The sequence below is a fragment of the Phyllobates terribilis genome, unplaced genomic scaffold (assembly GCF_046119375.1).
Source record: "Phyllobates terribilis strain yellow unplaced genomic scaffold, ASM4611937v1 Scaffold_5__5_contigs__length_657084704, whole genome shotgun sequence".
Classification (NCBI taxonomy): Eukaryota; Metazoa; Chordata; class Amphibia; order Anura; family Dendrobatidae; genus Phyllobates; species Phyllobates terribilis.
The window spans coordinates 183828787-183845291 of record NW_027362765.1 but is presented as its reverse complement, the minus strand read 5'-3'; the positions used below and the strand labels follow the sequence as shown (position 1 = coordinate 183845291).

Genomic DNA, 16505 nt, shown 5'->3' with positions numbered 1-16505 from the left:
TAGTGGGCGTAGCTTCAGCGCTCACTGAAGTGGAAGCGAAAAAACTATCCAATGGACCGCCCTATTGGGCGTGCCCTCATCGCTGATTGGATAGAGGCTGTACGGAAAAAATACTCGGTAAAAACGGTTTCTAGTACCAAGTGGGAGCCGCCATGATCATTGACGGGTGACAGCTGTACGCATGCGCGGTGTATACCTTTGCGTCGGCGGCTATTGTTGGGTGGTTAGAAGTAGCGGGTCGGCTCTGGTTGAGCTCTCGGTACCGCCGGTGAGTTACGTCATATCGATTAGTAGAGAAGCGACCTCATATCGGCAATCTGTGAGCGTGTTTTGTGTTTTGACGTCAGTGCCCTGGAGTGACGTCAATGTTGACCACCTGGTGAGTTCGGAAGAGCACGAATCAAAGATGGCGCAGAGAGGCGAGGAAGAGGAGGAGAGCTCGGGGCTGAGGATGAGGAGGCGCGGATCGCGGAGCCTGGCTTCCCGGGAGAGAGACGAGCAGGTCCGGGCGGTGCAGGAAGCCCTGCTGGGGCGGCTGGGGAGCTCCGAGCCGGTGCTGAGCTACCTGCAGGCCGTGCTGGTGTGGGAGAGACCGCGGCACAGCGCGCTGCTCCACCTGCTGCTCAATGCTACCTTCTGGTGAGTGCGACGCCATGTGTGGTGCTGGGGCATGCTGCGACTTCTGGTGCACCTGCCACTGGGGGCCCGGGCTGCAGCCCTGGTGGTGCCTGGATCCCATCATACTATAGCAGAGCTTGCTGGGGGTTGTAGTTCTCCTGCCCTGGTGGTGCATATTTCACATCATACTACAGCCGAGCATGCTGGGGGTTGTAGTTCTCCTACCTCTGGGGGCTGCGCTCTGCATACTTGGTGATCACATATATCATGTGGTAGACCTGTATTTATACAACAAAGCATGCTGGGAGTTGTAGTCTCACACCTACTGGAGCGGCTGCTGACATCAGTGTGGTAGTCTGGGCTGTGTTCTCCATGTCCGTTCTAGATGTATGGCCGCCGTGTTATCACAGGGGGCTCTGTACTGTACCCCGTGCCGTAGTTTATTCTTGTGATCTTTGCTGGGGTATATTATGTGCGAGCAAACAGAATAATGAAGATGTCGGCCTCCTGCCCCCACATTATATTCCTGGGTTACCCACTGGCACCTGCACTAGAGAAATCCTGTGTGTGCGCCAGGGCTGTGGAGTCTTTAAGCCATACGACCAACTCGGACTCCTCAATTTTCCTGACTCCATGATTCTGACTCCACAGCACTGCCTCACTATTGAGCATGTACATAAAGTGCAGCACAGATTCATCTCACTGCCTCACTACTGAGCATGTACATAAAGTGCAGCACAGATTCATCTCACTACTGAGCGTGTACATAAAGTGCAGCACAGATTCATCTCACTGCCTCACTACTGAGCGTGTACATAAAGTGCAGCACAGATTCATCTCACTGCCTCACTACTGAGCGTGTACATAAAGTGCAGCACAGATTCATCTCACTGCCTCACTACTGAGCATGTACATAAAGTGCAGCACAGATTCATCTCACTGCCTCACTACTGAGCATGTACATAAAGTGCAGCACAGATTCATCTCACTGCCTCACTACTGAGCGTGTACATAAAGTGCAGCAGATTCATCTCACTACTGAGCGTGTACATAAAGTGCAGCAGATTCATCTCACTACTGAGTGTGTACATAAAGTGCAGCACAGATTCATCTCACTGCCTCACTACTGAGCGTGTACATAAAGTGCAGCACAGATTCATCTCACTGCCTCACTACTGAGCATGTACATAAAGTGCAGCACAGATTCATCTCACTGCCTCACTACTGAGCATGTACATAAAGTGCAGCACAGATTCATCTCACTACTGAGCGTGTACATAAAGTGCAGCACAGATTCATCTCACTGCCTCACTACTGAGCGTGTACATAAAGTGCAGCACAGATTCATCTCACTGCCTCACTACTGAGCGTGTACATAAAGTGCAGCACAGATTCATCTCACTGCCTCACTACTGAGTGTGTACATAAAGTGCAGCACAGATTCATCTCACGGCCTCACTACTGAGCGTGTACATAAAGTGTAGCACAGATTCATCTCACTGCCTCACTACTCAGCATGTACATAAAGTGCAGCAGATTCATCTCACTGCCTCACTACTCAGCATGTACATAAAGTGCAGCACAGATTCATCTCACTGCCTCACTACTGAGCATGTACATAAAGTGCAGCACAGATTCATCTCACTGCCTCACTACTGAGCGTGTACATAAAGTGCAGCACAGATTCATCTCACTACTGAGCGTGTACATAAAGTGCTGCACAGATTCATATCACTGCCTCACTACTGAGCATATATATAAAGTGCAGCACAGATTCATCTCACTACTGAGCATATACATAAAGTGCAGCACAGATTCATCTCACTGCCTCACTACTGAGCATGTATATAAAGTGCAGCACAGATTCATCTCACTGCCTCACTACTGAGCATGTACATAAAGTGCAGCACAGATTCATCTCACTGCCTCACTACTGAGCATGTACATAAAGTGCAGCACAGATTCATCTTACTGCCTCACTACTGAGCATGTACATAAAGTGCAGCACAGATTCATCTCACTGCCTCACTACTGAGCATGTACATAAAGTGCAGCACAGATTCATCTCACTGCCTCACTACTGAGCATGTACATAAAGTGCAGCACAGATTCATCTCACTGCCTCACTACTGAGCATGTACATAAAGTGCAGCACAGATTCATCTCACTGCCTCACTACTGAGCGTGTACATAAAGTGCAGCACAGATTCATCTCACTGCCTCACTACTGAGCGTGTACATAAAGTGCAGCACAGATTCATCTCACTGCCTCACTACTGAGCGTGTACATAAAGTGCAGCACAGATTCATCTCACTGCCTCACTACTGAGCGTGTACATAAAGTGCAGCACAGATTCATCTCACTGCCTCACTACTGAGCGTGTACATAAAGTGCAGCACAGATTCATCTCACTGCCTCACTACTGAGCGTGTACATAAAGTGCAGCACAGATTCATCTCACTGCCTCACTACTGAGCGTGTACATAAAGTGCAGCACAGATTCATCTCACTGCCTCACTACTGAGCGTGTACATAAAGTGCAGCACAGATTCATCTCACTGCCTCACTACTGAGCATGTACATAAAGTGCAGCACAGATTCATCTCACTGCCTCACTACTGAGCGTGTACATAAAGTGCAGCAGATTCATCTCACTGCCTCACTACTGAGCATGTACATAAAGTGCAGCACAGATTCATCTCACTGCCTCACTACTGAGCATGTACATAAAGTGCAGCACAGATTCATCTCACTGCCTCACTACTGAGCATGTACATAAAGTGCAGCACAGATTCATCTCACTGCCTCACTACTGAGCGTGTACATAAAGTGCAGCACAGATTCATCTCAACTAAAAGTCCTTAGATCAGGAATAGAACAGACATTTATAGGACATTTCATAACTTTCCCAAATTCTTATGAAAAAAGTTTCCAGCACATCCTGCATTGTACTACTGAACCCAATTCATTATATATTTTAGGAGTCGGTCCATTTTATAACGACTTCACCAAAATGGACAGTGGCTTCATGACTCCAACTCCACAGCCCTTGTGTTTGCCATCAGCACAGCACTGTGCATGGGGGTATTGGATACCATGCAATGTCTGTGCCCTATTACATGTTGATTAGTCTGGCTTGATTTTTATGTTTTCCTGTGAAAAGATGTCACACTTTCCCTGGCAGCCCCTTATCCCCCCACTTCATTGAAGTAATATATTAAATGGGCATGTTATAGGAGATTTCACTATTCTCAATAGGCCCCCAACAATTCTATACTTGCCTACCAGACAAGTGCCGCTCTCATGTGCTCAGTAGTGTGTCCCTTGCTGATCTCGGTGTCAATACGTGGAGGGGCCATCACCTGACCACTGCAGCCAGTCACTGGCCGCTGATCAGCTTCCAACATCTTCCACTCAGACAGAATGTATAGGCTGCAGGGATCGCCCACTACAGATGTTGATGCATACAGACCGGGTAGGAGAGAATAGGTACAGGAGTCAGGGGGGTGGAGCTACTCTGAAGAGTCAGGTCATCCCACACCGTAAGCTTGTTTGATGTCCCTGAGTACAGGGTCCATCATCACGTTACTTTTGTGTCAGTCAGACCTCCGCGACCTCTACAAATCCCGAGAATGAAGGTGAAACCAGTGCCTTTAAATCCCCGCACATCAGCCATGTGCATCTTGACATTGTTCTACGTGACCGGGTAGTAAATCATCATCTGACACCGTGACTAACATCAGTACATTATTCACAACCCCCGCGCCAGCGTTTGCTTGTGACTCACGATGTACAGATGTGGAGGACTATAGAGGCAGACGGGTGCATAGTTTGGTTGGGACCAGATTTAGACAGGTCAGAGGTCAGACCCTTTAAGGTGACCCGTTTCAGGAATGACATTGATTTGGGGGACGATTATAGCTGGTCGTGAGCTCTGCTGATAATGGTAACATGCAAGTGGCAGATGTCAGGAATCCACCATGTTGGATAGAACGTGCCCGATCTTCTGCAATGTATTAGGCTTTGTTTTTTCAGCCATCACTGGGAATGGTCACATATAAGTGATAAATCTTAGATTGTTGGGATCCCCATCTACCTAGTACAGGAGTCTTAAACCTCCACTGCTCTGCAGTATTGGCAGTGTACAGTGTGTGCTGCCGCTCCAGTGCTCTGCAGTATTGGTGGTGTACAGTGTGTGCTGCCACGGTCTGTCGCTCCAGTGTTCTGTAGTATTGGCACTGTGTGCTGCTGCTGTCTGTCGCTCCAGTCCTCTGGAGTATTGGTGGTGTACAGTGTGTGCTGCCGCTGTCTGTCGCTCCACTGCTCTGCAGTATTGGCGCTGTCTGTCGCTCCACTGCTCTGCAGTATTGGCGCTGTCTGTCGCTCCACTGCTCTGCAGTATTGGCGCGGTCTGTCGCTCCACTGCTCTGCAGTATTGGCGCGGTCTGTCGCTCCACTGCTCTGCAGTATTGGCGCTGTCTGTCGCTCCACTGCTCTGCAGTATTGGCGCTGTCTGTCGCTCCACTGCTCTGCAGTATTGGCGCTGTCTGTCGCTCCACTGCTCTGCAGTATTGGCGCTGTCTGTCGCTCCACTGCTCTGCAGTATTGGCACTGTCTGTCGCTCCACTGCTCTGCAGTATTGGCGCTGTCTGTCGCTCCACTGCTCTGCAGTATTGGCGCTGTGTGCTGCCGCTGTCTGTCGCTCCACTGCTCTGCAGTATTGGCGGTGTACAGTGTGTGCTGCCGCTGTCTGTCGCTCCACTGCTCTGCAGTGTTGGCGCTGTGTGCTGCCGCTGTCTGTCGCTCCACTGCTCTGCAGTGTTGGCGCTGTGTGCTGCCGCTGTCTGTCGCTCCACTGCTCTGCAGTGTTGGCGCTGTGTGCTGCCGCTGTCTGTCGCTCCACTGCTCTGCCAGTGGTATCTTTCAGTAGGTATCGGCTCTCTGACGTCCCTGGGAACAATACCTGTAAGTTTACTCTGACTTTCAGGCACTGAGAATTTTCCTTCCAACTTGTCATTCCTGTTCCCCATCATGTGTCAGGGCTCCTGGTATCGGCACGTACTCTGATATTGGGCGTACAGGAGGCTCCGGCTCCCCCAGGACACGGCTCTGTCAGATTTCTCATCTGTAGAAGCGAGCCCCTGGCAGTCCAGGATCATATGTCCCATTAAACACTTTAGCTTATAGTGGGGGGGGTTAGCAGAAAAGCTAGCACTGGGTTTTTGTTTGGCATTTTTTTTTTAAAGTATTAAAGAAGTTGTCCACTACTTTATATGAACCCCTACCTCCCCCCAATGTATTCCCCCGAGGCCCAGAAGTGATTTTGTAAATGTGTATGCCCACGATACCTTTTTGGTGCCTATTTGCAGCGCGTAAACGCTCCAGAAACGCATTGCATACCTTATCCCATGACTTCCTATGACATTCTGCAAGTTCTGTGCACGGTCAGGATTTTACTCGCAGAAAACATCCGGACATGGCAAAAACGCATGTACAATCCGCATGTACAATCTGCATGCTTTTTTCTGCCAAGGAGATGCAGAAACGCTCAGGAAAATTTCTGCTTCATTTCTGCATTGTGGGCACTAAGCCTTGCGGTGCCTTTTCTGCCTGTGAGCGGCGCTATCCTTGGCCGCTCAGAGGCATCACGTGATCCCGCGCTGACGTCACGTCAAGTGAGGCGTGACATCAGTGACGCGCTCCGCTCAGTGGCTGCTGGGCTGTGGGCCGGGTTACCCAGTGTGTCACACTCCGCATTCATCGCACGCTTTCCCAGTGAATGGGGAGAGGGAGAGCGCGCGGTGGATGCCGGGTGTGACGCACGACTTTTCAAAGCTACTCAAAGCTTTTACATTAAAAATTTGGATTAATCAGGGCTGTTGTCATATGTTACCCTCTGTTTGGATGTAAGTGTGCTCTGTGCATGTGCAGTAATTTAGGAGAACACAATGCTCCGTGACAAAGAGTGGTCTCCTCCATGACATCTAGTGCTCGATCCCCACTGCAGCCTCCCTGGCAGATGGGATCTGAATGATTTCTGGAGGTCCCATGTTGTCTGCCACTCGTTGTACTTGTAAGTAGTGAACTGAACATAGGCTGCAGTGTATCCAGGGGAACTGAGTGGTTAGGAACTCTGAAAAAAACTCTGATTAAATGCAGTCGGAGGCTTTGACCAAAGTTTCTTTTCATAAAGAGTTCATATACTTTTTGGACAATCTGTTGTTAGAAGGGTTCCTTGACAATCCCCCTATTGGGATCCTTCGTAATCATAGTGTTGAGCGAGTATGTTCTGTTAACCCTTTCGCCGAGTATGCTCGGGCCGAGCTCCGAGTATTTATAGCTGCTCGGTGATATGGTTGAATCGCTCTAATATATATCTACCGCCCTCACTGCAGAGGGCCTCAAATACCCAGAGGGCTACAGGACGGCCTCTCCGGCGACCACTCACTCTAGGTGCAGTACCTTGACTGACCTGAGAGGCGAGGGGGCGCCAGAGAGCTGTGCCTGCATTGTCGCGTCACGGATTGGTGATGTGTAAGGGACAACACACCACCGTGTTTTCCCCCGCTGGTAGCAGCTTCCTGGCACTACTTACTCTAGGTGCGGTACCTTGACTCACCTGAGAGGTAAGGGGGTGCCAGAGAGCTGCACCCACCGGCCGGCTTTCATCACATTGGTGCTCCCCGTGTGCATGATTTGCAACTGTTTGGCAGTTTTATTACATGTGAGGAAGGTCTATTTCTTACACATTCCTCACATGTAATAAAGCTGTCAAACAGTTGCAAATCATGCACATGGGAGCGATTCAACCATATCACCGAGCAGCTGTAAATACTCGGAGCCCGGCCCGAGCATACTGGGACAGAACATACTCGCTCAACCCTAGTAATCAACTGTAAAACTTTAATGTAAAGCATTATTATTAAAAAGCTCTGTGAAACATGTTGGCATTATAAAAATTATTAATCTTTAGGGAAACCATGTGACATTAGTTTTATTTTCCTGCAGCGCCTCCACTGGTAATATAAAGCATTACACTGTGCTGATTCAAATCCATGAATTTTCTGAGTGGTAAAGCAGGGCAGAATAGATTCTCCAAAGTAAGAGAGGCACTCATTGTAACCATTTTCCTAGAACTTTAACTGGAGAACACACACACACACACACACACACACACACACACACACACACACACACACACACACACACACACACACACACACACACACACACACACACACACACACACCACCTCTATTAGTTTAGAATCTCTGAAAACTATACATGAAAGTGGACAATCCCTTTAAGCAACACCACTAAAATCACATTACGATTACAGCACACATGACCAGTGCAGCCAATCACTGCGCTCAGCCATCTTGTGCAGACTACCTTGGCATCACTGCTGAGCCCGCTGATTGTTTGCAGTGGTCACATTCTCTGTGGGCATGACGTCACCTCTGCCGCTGGTAGGTAAAAAATGGAGCAACGATGAGTGAGTATAGCGGAGTTTATTTTTATTCTTGGCAGTAAAAAAAAAAGAATAATTGAAAGCAGTTTTTCACTATTTGCACTAGGCCTGGTTCAGAAGAAATGCTTGTACCGGTTATTAAATATTCATATTCCAGTAACACCCGGAGCCCCAGTTCTACTAAACTGAACCTTGCAGCTCTGTGGATCGCTCAGTTTGTACAATATTAGGGTTTTGCTGCAATGCAGACAGTTAAATCTGAGTATGATGGACCGAGGCCGTAACTGATGACTCCCCATAAACCTGGGTATAGGTGAAGGCATGGGGCAGGGACTGTAATTCCCCAGATCTGCTTTTTGGTGCCAGCAGCAGCTTAGAGGAGCTGTTTTGGGTACAATACTGTACCCTTGTGAAGTGTGTATTATTTGCAGTGGTTTTGACAGAATTACATAATATGGAAGTTGTGAATGTTTTGGCTGTCTGCTGCACCACGGCTGCTCTGTGTGAATGTTCCCTTCAGGCTTTCTTCACACTGGGCCTTTTATGAACCCATCTTTATGGCGCCTACAGATATCTGTACAGCATCAATTCTCTGCATGGGGAGAAGAGCAGCACTGGTGGTCGGCCCTTTTCTTAGACCCTAATCTGAATTTCCTACAGCTGCAAAAGAGAAATCCCCCAGCAGAGAGATGACAAACTCAAACACACAGAGGACCAAAATGAAAAACTTGGAAAAAGTCGTGGGCCAGCCAGTATGCAGTATAATGGGCCTCACTTAGTCCTCTATGCAGTATAATGGGCCTCACTTAGTCCTCTATGCAGTATAATGGGCCTCACCTAGTCTTCCATACAGTATGATGGGGCCTCACCTAGTCCTCCATGCAGTATGATGGGGCCTCACCTAGTCCTCCATGCAGTATGATGGGGCCTCACCTAGTCCTCCATGCAGTATGATGGGGCCTCACCTAGTCCTCCATGCAGTATGATGGGGCCTCACCTAGTCCTCCATGCAGTATGATGGGGCCTCACCTAGTCCTCCATGCAGTATGATGGGGCCTCACCTAGTCCTCCATGCAGTATGATGGGGCCTCACCTAGTCCTCCATGCAGTATGATGGGGCCTCACCTAGTCCTCCATGCAGTATGATGGGGCCTCACCTAGTCCTCCATGCAGTATGATGGGGCCTCACCTAGTCCTCCATGCAGTATGATGGGGCCCCACCTAGTCCTCCATGCAGTATGATGGGGCCTCACCTAGTCCTCCATGCAGTATGATGGGGCCTCACCTAGTCCTCCATGCAGTATGATGGGGCCCCACCTAGTCCTCCATGCAGTATGATGGGGCCCCACCTAGTCCTCCATGCAGTATGATGGGGCCCCACCTAGTCCTCCATGCAGTATGATGGGGCCCCACCTAGTCCTCCATGCAGTATGATGGGGCCCCACCTAGTCCTCCATGCAGTATGATGGGGCCCCACCTAGTCCTCCATGCAGTATGATGGGGCCCCACCTAGTCCTCCATGCAGTATGATGGGGCCCCACCTAGGGGTGGTGGTTCTGGTGTCACGGGCAAGGTTTGACATGTATGCCCTAGCCGCTGCTTTCCCTGTTTAATAGGGTTCTCTGCCTGGGAGCGATGAGGCCAAGGCATCATCCACACACCCACCATAGGATGGATGTTGGATATTCACAGGGAATCTGAGAGCATGGTTACATATGGAAGTAGTGCTATGACAGTTTAAGCACTTGGATAAAATTTATAGCTTTTTAGAAAATGTGATGTAAATTTCCTGAGAAATCTAGTGTTGGAGCTGCATGCAGATCAGGCTGGAAGTGCACTGGGGGTGTGTCAGTACTTTAGCTGCTTCTTCCAGTGCATTGACCCCACCCCCAAGTGCACATACAGCCTGATTTGCGTATGACTTTTACACTAGATTTCTCATTACTGGCACATCAGATCTGTACCAAAAATGTATTATTGTTGTAGGTGGACAAAAATGTACGCAGCCATAGCATTACTTCCATGTGTGAAATGTGATGACAGGTTCCTTTTAAATCCATGAAGGGATCAGATCCTCTCAGGAGCGATCAGGTGAGTTTCTCCACACTTTTTTTTTTCTTCTAGTTACATAAGACGCCATTTAATCCTTATTTAGATCTAAACATATGACTCCTGTATGGCTTTGTATAACAGATCTGGGGTGGCGGCCTCGGCGTGCTGGGATCTGGGACTGGGGCCTCGGCGATCTGGGGCTGGGGCCTCGGCGTGCTGGGATCTGGGGACTGGGGCCTCGGCGTGCTGGGATCTGGGGACTGGGGCCTCGGCGTGTTGGGATCTGGGGACTGGGGCCTCGGCGTGCTGGGATCTGGGGACTGGGGCCTCGGCGTGCTGGGATCTGGGGACTGGGGCCTCGGCGTGCTGGGATCTGGGGACTGGGGCCTCGGCGTGCTGGGATCTGGGGACTGGGGCCTCGGCGTGCTGGGATCTGGGGACTGGGGCCTCGGCGTGCTGGGGACTGGGGACTGGGGCCTCGGCGTGCTGGGGACTGGGGCCTCGGCGTGCTGGGGACTGGGGCCTCGGCGTGCTGGGGACTGGGGCCTCGGCGTGCTGGGATCTGGGGCCTCGGCGTGCTGGGATCTGGGGCCTCGGCGTGCTGGGATCTGGGGCCTCGGCGTGCTGGGATCTGGGGCCTCGGCGTGCTGGGATCTGGGGCCTCGGCGTGCTGGGATCTGGGGCCTCGGCGTGCTGGGATCTGGGGCCTCGGCGTGCTGGGATCTGGGGCCTCGGCGTGCTGGGATCTGGGGCCTCGGCGTGCTGGGATCTGGGGCCTCGGCGTGCTGGGGACTGGGGCCTCGGCGTGCTGGGGACTGGGGCCTCGGCGTGCTGGGGACTGGGGCCTCGGCGTGCTGGGATCTGGGGACTGGGGCCTCGGCGTGCTGGGATCTGGGGACTGGGGCCTCGGCGTGCTGGGATCTGGGGACTGGGGCCTCGGCGTGCTGGGATCTGGGGACTGGGGCCTCGGCGTGCTGGGATCTGGGGCTGCAGCCATATATATGGCAGTGGTTACAATGTACTACCTACCTAATTGTATAAGGGCAGGATTATGGAATGTGATGATTCTAGAATATGAGCTTGAGGAATGGTCGTCGGCCTTTATAGAGCTGATGTTTCGGGCCAGCATGCTCATAGGAGGAGCACAGACTTGATATACATTTTTCATCCCCTTATCCTGACGTCTGTCGGGTAGCTGTCAGTCTCTCCCTACGATGTAGGTGTCTGGCTGTGAGTGACCTTTGTCTGTTTATTGAATGTCAGGATGTTCTCTCACTTCCAGTGAATGAAATGGGTCGGATTGCTTTTCAGTCAATCACTGCACAAGTTCTTGTTTTGGATTTCCCAGGTTTTGTTCATTCTGCACAGATTGATTTTCCTGTGTCCCCGCCGATCATACGGAGATGAGCGCCACTACCCGTTCCTCCTCGCAGATTGCTTTTGTATAGCGATCCTTCTCCTGTGCCATCTTGCGTGTAGTTTTTCATCTCTAGGCTCAGTGTATCGTACAGTTCACTTTCCCAGCTACTGCAGAACTTCTTTGAGAAAAGAATGAGCTTGATTTACCCATCATTTTTTAACAGATTGATAAGAAGCTCCCATTTACTCTTTTTAAAAGCGGTTCTGCAGCAGGTAAAGTGAGTTTTTACTAGAACTTAAAAAAAATGTGGATTCACCATAGGGTTTTGTAACCTATCGATCAAACTGCTACCTTGTGCTTTTATTGGTGACTGATTATTATATCTATATATAACTGTACATTATAAGGCGGGAAGAGCAGAGTGAGAGAACAGACACATCGTGCTACAGCTTTCTAGTGTTTATTTCACCCCAGGGCTGGATTCACATCTACACTGCTCAGTCCTGCGATATTACGAGGGTCAGTCAATAAGTAATGCCTCCTATTTTTTTTTCTCCTTTTAATTGGCAAGAAATTCAAATGCAATTACATAGGTTGAAAACCACAACATTAATGATTAATTTGTCACTTTTCAATATAATATCCATTCATTCCCACAGTCTTGGTCCACCGTTTAACAAGGGCATGTATTCCAGCATGGTAAAAAGCATTCTTGGGACCCACCGTGCACAAACTTTTCTGTATCCCAGTTGTCCAATAATTTTCATCACACTGCCTTTACTGAAGCAGATAATGCCACACAATTCATCTGCAGTCACCCGGCGGTCACCACGAATGATGTCATCGACTCGCTGAATGTTGCTTGGAGTCACTGCGGTTACTGGCCTGCCACTCCGCATTTTGTCAGCCAACGGTGATGGCCCTTCAGCTGTATTACAGCGACGAACCCATCGTCTAACAGTACTGACATCCACTGTTGCATCACCGTACACATTTTTCAGTCTCTCATGAATTCGAATGGGCGTTTCACCTTCTGCATGCAAGAATTCAATCACAGAACGTTGTCTAATACGAACATCGATGGCAGCCATTTTGCAAATGGATACAGTCCTGCTACCTGTTGGTGCAGGAAGTTGCAATTGCTGTGGATTGGAGAAGAAGGTTTGAGGAATTGTGTCAAATTCTCCTTATTTAAGGAGAAAAAAAATAGGAGGCATTACTTATTGACTGACCCTCGTATGTCCTCTAGTCTATATCTTTAGTGCTTGTGAACTTGTGCTACATACAGTATCTAGAATACCTCATCTGTGTTGTGTATGGCAGACATTATAGCAACTAGTTCAAAGATTACTGGAAAGTACACATACAACATGGGGAAAAATGCAGGATACAAGTTATATAAATTGTGCTATTCCTCATGTGCGCACATGACAGCTTATTCTTCCGTAATACATTCCTAGTACTTGCATTGATGGATACATACAGTGCCTACAAGTAGTATTCAACCCCCTGCAGATTTAGCTGGTTTGATAAGATGCAAATAAGTTAGAGCCTTCAAACTGCAAACGAGAGTAGGTTTTATGAACAGAAGCATAAATCTTACAAACCAAAAAGTTATGTTGCTCAGTTGAATTTTATTAAATTTTAAACATAAAAGTGTGGGTCAATTATTATACAACCCCTATGTTTAATATTTTGTGGAATAACCTTTGTTTGCAATTACAGCTAATAATCGTCTTTTATAAGACCTGATCAGGCCGGCACAGGTCTGTGGAGTTATCTTGGCCCACTCCTCCATGCAGATCTTCTCCAAGTTATCTAGGTTCTTTGGGTGTCTCATGTGGACTTTATTCTTGAGCTCCTTCCACAAGTTTTCAATTGGGTTAAGGTCAGGAGACTGACTAGGCCTCTCCAACACCTTGACTTTTTCCCTCTTGAACCAGGCCTTGGTTTTCTTGGCTGTGTGCTTTGGGTCGTTGTCTTGTTGGAAGATGAAATTACGACCCATCTTAAGATCCTTGATGGAGGAGCGGAGGTTCTTGGCCAAAATCTCCAGGTAGGCCGTGCTATCCATCTTCCCATGGATGCGGACCAGATGGCCAGGCCCCTTGGCAGAGAAACAGCCCCACAGCATGATGCTGCCACCACCATGCTTGACTGTAGGGATGGTATTCTTGGGGTCGTATGCAGTGCCATCCAGTCTCCAAACGTCACGTGTGTGGTTGGCACCAAAGATCTCGATCTTGGTCTCATCAGACCATAGAACCTTGAACCAGTCTGTCTGAGTCCTCCAAGTGATCATGAGCAAACTGTAGACGAGCCTTGACATGACGCTTTGAAAGTAAAGGTACCTTACGGGCTCGTCTGCAACGGAGACCATTGCGGTGGAGTACGTTACTTATGATATTGACTGAAACCAATGTCCCCACTGCCATGAGATCTTCCCGGAGCTCCTTCCTTGTTGTCCTTGGGTTAGCCTTGACTCTTCGGACAAGCCTGGCCTCGGCACGGGAGGACACTTTCAAAGGCTGTCCAGGCCGTGGAAGGCTAACAGTAGTTCCATAAGCCTTCCACTTACGGATGATGCTCCCAACAGTGGAGACAGGTAGGCCCAACTCCTTGGAAAGGGTTTTGTACCCCTTGCCAGCCTTGTGACCCTCCACGATCTTGTCTCTGAGGGCCTTGGAATGCTCCTTTTGTCTTTCCCATGTTGACCATGTCTGAGTGCTGTTCACAAGTTTGGGGAGGGTCTTAAATAGTCAGAAAAGGCTGGCAAAAGAGATCTTTAATCCACACATGTGAAGCTCATTATTCTTGGTGCCTGAACTACTTCTTAATACTTTAGGTGGACCAAACAGAATTCTTGTGGTTTGAGGGGTTGAATAATAAATGACACTCTGAATTAACTTTTAACGTTTTTAAAAAAAAAAATTGCTGCAGTGCATTTCCCACTTCCAGGCTGATCTACAGTACAAATGTCACATGCCAAGTTAATTCCGCATGTGTCAACCAGCTAAATCTGCAGGGGGTTGAATACTACTTGTAGGCACTGTATGTATATGTATATCTATCTATCTATCTATCTATCTATCTTCTGGGGAAGCCGCCATCCCGACTGCTATGGACAGTGGCAGCCACTGCTGATCCGTGGGCAGTGCAGGGCTTAGCGATAGGAGTAGTCATCATTACTTTTGCCTCATAACACTGTTTAAGGCATTTTAGAAATCTGGCCAGAAATTAGCAACTTTTTTTTTTCTTTTCTTTTGGGGGGGGCTCAGTTTAATGTGGTATTATCCCCTTCCTTACAGTACACTACATTTCTTTCTCACCTAGGTTCTCCATATGGTCCCCTTTGTAGTGTACAGGTGATGCCCCTTCCCATCTGCTCTATAAATGATTAATTACCCATTAGTCATTAACCTGCTGGCTGATCAATCCTCTTATGTCATTTCTGCCATCGAGCTCCTAGGCTCCATGTTTCCGAGCTCATTGTTGTATTGTCTGTATGCTGCGGATTATTTTACTTTCATAAATGACTTTCACAGGGAAACAGTCCGTCTCTCACAAATGAGTTTTCTCCTTGTCATATGTAACAATTCTTCGTCATGTCTTTGCTGTTGGAGCATTTTCATCAGTGGAAGTCTTCTCCAGCAGTCTGGGAATCGTAGAATGTGCCTCAGTCTCAAGTAAAAAAATCTCACCTGTTAGCTTGCTCCCACCATAAGATAACCGTGCCAAAGCACCTTTTCTCAGACCTGTGTGTCTGCTGCTACTCCTGGAAAAGTCGGGATAATTTGATAACAGGATGTCTTAAAGGGACCCTGACAGCTGATACATTCTGCTCAAACTGGGGACAGCATGTATCAGCCACTGGCTGTACAACCACAGCCATGTATGTTCGACTCTGAAACGCTGCAGTGTTTCAGGTAAAAACATACTTCTAATCTAGACCTGTCAGTCACTGCCGGTGGGTGGGGAGGAGCTGCCGGGGACTGACCTGAACGACTAGTGCACAGTGCAGCTTAGTCCCTGGCAGCTATTAAAAGTATGTACTTCTCTGAAACACTACAGCGTTTCAGAGACCAACGTATGGCTGTGGTCGTACAGCCAGAGGCTGATAAGTGATACATGCTACCCACGGTTTGGGCAGTATCAGCTGACAGGTTCCCTTTAAATGAGTGACAGCCTATTGGCAAGGCAAATAGTAATGTCCTGTTATGTGTTCATCCATATATGTTTAGTAGGAATCACACAGGTGAGTATTGATGGCATTAGGATAGACCATCAGTACAAGATTGGTGGGGAGCCCGACTCCTGCCCCACTATAATTCACCTGTAATGTAGACAGCTGTTGCCCTGATTTTCAGACTGCCTCTTCCCTCTCCTAGCAATATGAGAGAAAGCTGTAGTCTAACAACCGTCATAAATATTGGCCAAAAGTCGGCTGAACTCACGCATCCCTTTGTTATGCAGCCAGATAAGCCGATTCCAGATTGCTCTGCCCATCTACTGAGATGAGATGACTACTGCAACTCTACTAATCGGTCTCCCCTTTTCTAAACCCTCCCCTCTCCAATCCATCCTGAAAGCAGCAGCCAAGATCCTATTCCTGTCAAGCCACTACACAGATGCCTCTACACTGTGCCAGTCATTACACTGGTTGCTCTTCCACTACATAATACAATATAGACCTATTACTCTTACCCACAGTTCTACACCACCCTACATCTTCCCCATCTCTATATATCACCCTACCCGTGCTCTCCGTTCTGATGACCTAAGACTAACCTCCTCAATCCATTCCATTTCCAAGACTTCTCTTGTGTTGCGCCACTTCTCTGGAATGCACTACCTCGGATAATTTGAATAATTGCCAGTATCTACAGTTTTAAGTGTGCCCTAAAAACACAATTCTTTTGCCTGGCCTATCACCTCACTAATAGAACCATTCCCTTATCGCCCTTCCAAAATTTTCCTCTGAATCAGATGCCTCGTATCATCTG

General features: G+C 48.6%; 1 protein-coding gene across 2 annotated transcripts in view; it reads left to right on the top strand.

The window, feature by feature from the left end:
* Positions 1–55: 55 nt before the first annotated feature.
* RETREG3 (reticulophagy regulator family member 3) overlaps positions 56–16505 on the top strand; it is a 35190-nt gene continuing 18740 nt past the window's right edge. For both annotated transcript variants that reach the window (XR_012322025.1, XM_073683589.1), the window contains exons 1-2: positions 56–268; positions 348–639. Coding sequence is in view for 1 of the 2 variants with exons in the window: in XM_073683589.1 (XP_073539690.1) it covers positions 407–639 (233 nt within the window). In the remaining variant the exon portion in view is untranslated. The remainder of the gene's footprint in view (positions 269–347; positions 640–16505) is intronic.